The 5,345-nt window shown below is 39.8% G+C and overlaps 1 protein-coding gene across 4 annotated transcripts in view; it reads right to left on the reverse strand.

Moving 5' to 3' along the window:
* LOC104853998 (histone acetyltransferase p300) overlaps positions 1-5,339 on the reverse strand; it is a 75,199-nt gene extending 69,860 nt beyond the window's left edge. For all 4 annotated transcript variants that reach the window (XM_010612244.3, XM_010612253.3, XM_010612263.3 and 1 more), the window contains exon 1: positions 4,986-5,339. In XM_010612244.3, the coding sequence (XP_010610546.1) occupies positions 4,986-5,079 (94 nt within the window). In that variant the 5' untranslated portion in view covers positions 5,080-5,339. The remainder of the gene's footprint in view (positions 1-4,985) is intronic.
* Positions 5,340-5,345: the final 6 nt, after the last annotated feature.

Here is a 5,345-nt window from a genome sequence, read left to right on the forward strand (position 1 = left end):
AAAAAAAAAAAAAATCTACATCTAAAAACAATTATATCCTAACTGCTGAAAGAGGCTTAATACCTCAATAATTATTCTTTTCAAAACTGAGCAATAAAATTTTCCATCACATGAAAAAAATTAATTGCAAAATTCAATGTTTTAGGAATTTTACATTTGATACAATTTGTTTCTCTCACCTATTAATTTTGCTAGTGTTTGCCACACTCAAAAAAATTCAACTTCAACTTCAGAAAGAAGGAAACTTTAAAATCTGGATAAACACACAAAAGTCATCTAACTTTTCCATTAATCACTGGGTATATGAATTGGTAGAAGAGCTCCTGAATTGTTTTGGTAAATATACCAGGAAGAAGTATTTTACACTCCCACTTCTATCTGCAACATTCTTCCTACTCTTTTCCTCCTTCCTAGTTAACCAGTTAATGTAGTTACAGACACCACTAGGCACTAGTTTTTAATGATTTTAATTTTTTTTATGGAGATTTGAAGAAGCACAAAATCAAAGTAACCAAAAAATGCCCAAAGGTAACCAAGAAGAAACCCCCACCCTCATTTACTCGGCCCATTAATGCATTTCTCACCTGACAACAGAACAGGAGCTCCTGCTGGAAAAGGGTGCCCAAACAAACTTACAACCTAAGGAAACTTTACTCACAGACAGCCTTCAAGTGGTCTTATCAAAGGATGTATGTATGAGGCCTTGAGAATAAGGAGTTGCCAGAAAAATGGGGGCACATGGGAAAATGTTGTCTAAAGTGACTGAAATCAGGAATACCTCACTAGACCAAGAGCGTGAATCTTGAAAACTCCAGATGCACAACTCTAAACATTCATGCCTAAAATTAAAGCATATTACAGATCACAGAGCTGAAGAGAAAAGTGGCGTTTATTAAAATGTTCTGATTAGGGCCAGGGATTTAGCTCAGTGGTTCTGCTGCCCGCCTCGCAAGTGCAAGGTCCTGAGTTCAGTCGCTGGTACTCATCCCCCGCCTCAAAAAAGTTCTGATTAGAATGGTAAGTCACCAATACACAGTTCTGAGAAAATAAAACTGGCATTTTCAAAATCCTGACCACTTCTCAAGGGTCGGGGATTTAGCTCAGTGGTTCCACTGCCTGCCTCCCAAGCACAAGGACCCAAGTTCAATCCCTGATACAAAAAAAAAAAAAAAAAAATCCTTACCACTTCTCTAACATGTACATTAATCTAATGGTAAAAATACAGGTATACTTTATATACCATCTGCTCTGTGCCATTAAAATGCAGAAGGACAACAAGGCATAAACCAAGCCAATCCTGACACATAGAGTAGAACTACAGAATCTTTATCCTACTTGATCATGCCAGATCCTGAAACTGTTGCACACCTTTCCAGATTCTGTTCATTACAGCATCAAATTCCTTTTTATCCTCTCTGTAGTAGTGGAGGCTGAACCCAGAGCATTTAAATAAACTGACTGTAAAGTCACACTCAATTGCCCAGGATGAGTTTAAACTTGTGATGCTCCTGCCTCAGCCTCCTGGAGTGCTAGGATTACAGGTGTGAGCAGTCACACCCAGCTTACCTTTAAATTATTACAAAGTAGTGACAGAACATGTTCCCTGAACAATGAAGGCAACAGATCATCTTTCTATCAGGTGTATTAGAAATAGGTTCAAGAAATATTTTCATTTAAAAAAAAAAAAAAAGAAAAGAAAAGAAATATTTTCAGAACTCACCTGATCCTAACTTTTCTGGGCAAAAAAAATTTTTTTTAAATTACAAATAGGTTTTATGGCCAGGCGTAATAGCACACAACTATAATACCAGCACTCAGGAGGCAGACCCAGCAGGTCCCCCAGGAGTTTGAGTCCAGTTTGGGTCACATAATGAGTTCAAGGTGACCATAAGCTACAAAGTGAGACCCTGACTCAAAAAAAAAAAAAAAGTTCACTGTCAGCCAGGCATAGTAGCTCACAGCTGTAATCCCAGAACTCAGAAGCCTGAAGCAGGAAAATCACCTGACTGGAATACACAGTGAGTTTATTACATAGTGAAACCCTGTCTCAAAAAACCTAAATAAAATAAATCACTTTCACTCTGTTTCAGTGCCCAACCTTAGAAAACCTGAGAGTTAGCTAAGTGTGGTGGCACACAACTGTAATCTCAGCACTTGGGAGGCTGAGGCAGGAGGACCACTGGCCAATCTGAACTTCATAGTGAGACCTTGTCTCAAGGAAAAAAAATTGAAAAGTTGCAACTTAAATACTAATTTTGTAATGCTTTAGAATCTCTCTACACATTATATACAGTTTTGTTTCCTATACAGGTAACACATTCAAACACTTTTGGTAGACGAACTTAACACTACAAAACTTTTTAAGCCTAAATAACTTTTTAGTTTCTCACACCTGTGATCCCAGCACTCCAGAGGATGGGAAAGGAGGATTGCTGCTAGTTCAAGGCTGACCTGCATAGTGAGTTATCTCAAAAATAGACTAGAGTCTAGAATTTTGGGCTCATTTTTACAAGTTCTAGATTAAAAACCATACTATAATCAAGTAACAAGGAACAACTTCCTTTTACATTTAAAGAATATCCAAGTGACAATTCAAAAATCAAAATGTAGGGCCAGGATTTAGCTCACTAGTACCACCGCCTACCTCTCAAGCACAAAGTCCTGAGTTCAATCCCCAGTACCCACCCCCCCAAAAAAATCAAAATGTGGCATTGTAAGCTTGAAATTTAAAGTTTTAAAAGTGAAGTGCTGCCATTAGAAGTTCCTGTAAACTTAACATTATACACTGCTGGATGCAAAAACATCAAATTTTAATGATGCTCAATGTGAAGTTCACTGGGCAAGAAAATCTTTATACTTACCTCTCCCACAACCCAAAACCCAGACTGGTTACAATTAATCCTAATTACAAATTTAGAGAAAAGTTGCTAATACTAAAAGACATTCGGTAATCATAAGTTAACCCCAATGTTGAAAGGGTTTTTTTTTTTACATTTATGGCCCATGGTCATTCGAAGATATTTCACAAAGAAAAAGGTTTGGATTAACCAGGTGAGACACTAACAAAACGAATTAGTCAAAATTATACAACGTAGCTGAGCACAGAGATCAGATATAGAGAATGCAGTAGTATATATGAACAGAGCTCTAACAGGAAGCCTCTCAAATAGAACTCATCAATACAAACACTGTAAAAGTTTTCCTTCTAATATTTGAAGTTATTAGACTCAAGATGAAAAATCCATCATGATGTTACAGAAAAACTCAAGAAACATCACAAAAATCTAGAGGAATGGGTCCCTAAAGATGAAAAGCTGAGCCAGTCATAGTGGCACATGCCTGTAAGCCCAGAACTTGGGAAGCTGAGGCAGGAGGAGTGCCCTGAGTTCGAAGCCAGCTTGAGATACACAGTGAGTTCGAGGCAAACCTGAGCTAACAGTGAGACCCAGTCTCAAAAAAATAAGAAAAAAACAAAAAGCTGAATAACACTACAGTTAAGTGCAAAGAAATATGTGTATGAATTTTGAAAAAAAATTCCTAAAAAGAATTCCTGAAGCCTACAGAAAACTCAAGGCACAGGTGCAGATTAAAGTTCTTGCACAGCTAAGGTAGTTAAGATCCTTAGGTGAAGGAACACTGCAATATTCCTTCTCTATTTTTGCAGGTTAGCTAAAACTCTTGATTTACTACACATCTACCTTACAAAAGCAAAGAAATCAAAGCATTTGTTGTATCTTCCTATTTTCACCTTTTAAAAAGAAGTCTACTTAGAAACATGCTCTAGAAGTTCTCTACAAACTTAAGAGTCCATTTCACTCCATTATGCACTCTTGCTGGCAGATGGAGGGATGACGTTGAGGCTGTTCTCAGGGAATTAAAGAGATGCTCATAGTAAGGGGGAACATCTTGTGGACTGTCAGATGGCCAGCCATTCTTCCTCTTCATTACCCTGGCATCTCAAACAACCAAGACACCAAAAGAGAAGAACAGTGGCCATCGGGCCAGCACCATTAAACTAACAGTAAGAAGGAGAACGGAATGATGGAAGGTCTCCCTGAATTTCTCCTAACAAAGGGGCTGTCCACAACTGAGTGAAGAAAAGAATCCCGAGAGCTGCTAAACAGAGAACACTCACAAACACAAAATCTAATACACTTTCTAAACTTTTGTACAACCATTTCATGTTTCTCTCAACTTCAAATCTTGATTTCCAGGTACACAATTTCAAAAAAATGGGTTTTCCTCTTCTCCAAAAAATAAAAAATTTAAATTAAAAAAAAAAAAACTGCACAGAAAACGCCTCTGCCTCCAACTAAAAACTCAGTTTCAGACATTTTGGTCTCATACCAAAAAACTGGGAAATGTGAAATGAACTGCGGTCCATATTGATTCTTAAAGCAAATAAGGGGGGGGTTAAAGCTGTAGGTAACATAAAATAATTTTGCAAATTTCACATCAAACCTGAAATCCTGGATCACAAGCATAAATCAAATCAAAAAAATTTACACTATATTCCTCAGCAGAAAATGTTATGCAAAGGAGCCAAAATGCTGAAAAGTGGGAAAGTAGAAGAAACAGAGTAAGTGCAATGGTGGAAAAGGATTAATAAACCTTCATTAACCAACAACGACGACAAAAAAAAATTAAAGGTAAAATTGCATAAAAGCCTTTACACAAAAATGCACTGGCATTTCTCAAATCACACTGCATAGAAGCAACAATAAAGGCCGTTTCCATCCAGCAGCCACTTCCGAGCTCTAATTCCAGAACACAGATCGACATGACAGTGTTGCAACAAATGTATCGGGGCAAAGAAAATGGTTGGGCTACTGGACGCTTTCGTCCAGCTCATTCAAACACCTTTAAAATTAACTACTGGGCAGGGAGCTAAGGAGAGAGAGAGAGAAGGAAAAACCCCAGAATAAAGGTGCAGTGAGCAGAAAAAGCTCCAGGGGAGTGGGGAAGGCCGGGGCTCCCATACTAACCTGTGCCATCGCTGGCCGACGCCGAGAGGGCCGGAGAGGAGAGTTTAGGCCGCTTGGCTGAAGGCGGCCCCGGTTCCACCACATTCTCGGCCATTTTTAATTCTTTCGGAGATACAGGCGAGGAAAGCAAAAATTCTCAGGAAATCTCTTCTTCGGCCCGGGGTCCCCGCCCTGCTCCCCGGGATGGGCTGGGGGGGCTCGGCCGACCCCGAGGGGGTTGGGGAAGTTCCTTTTTCTCTTCGCCGGGTCGCGGCGGCCGGAGAGGGATGCGGACCAGATCGGAAAGGTAGGGGCAAGTGCGAGGGGCCGGGCCTGAGCCAGGCCCGGAGAAGGACACAGCGACACCGACCCGCCGAGCGC

Source organism: Fukomys damarensis, unplaced genomic scaffold, assembly GCF_012274545.1.
Source record: "Fukomys damarensis isolate Sample0158 unplaced genomic scaffold, DMR_v1.0_HiC HiC_scaffold_19, whole genome shotgun sequence".
In the NCBI taxonomy this organism is placed as follows: domain Eukaryota; kingdom Metazoa; phylum Chordata; class Mammalia; order Rodentia; family Bathyergidae; genus Fukomys; species Fukomys damarensis.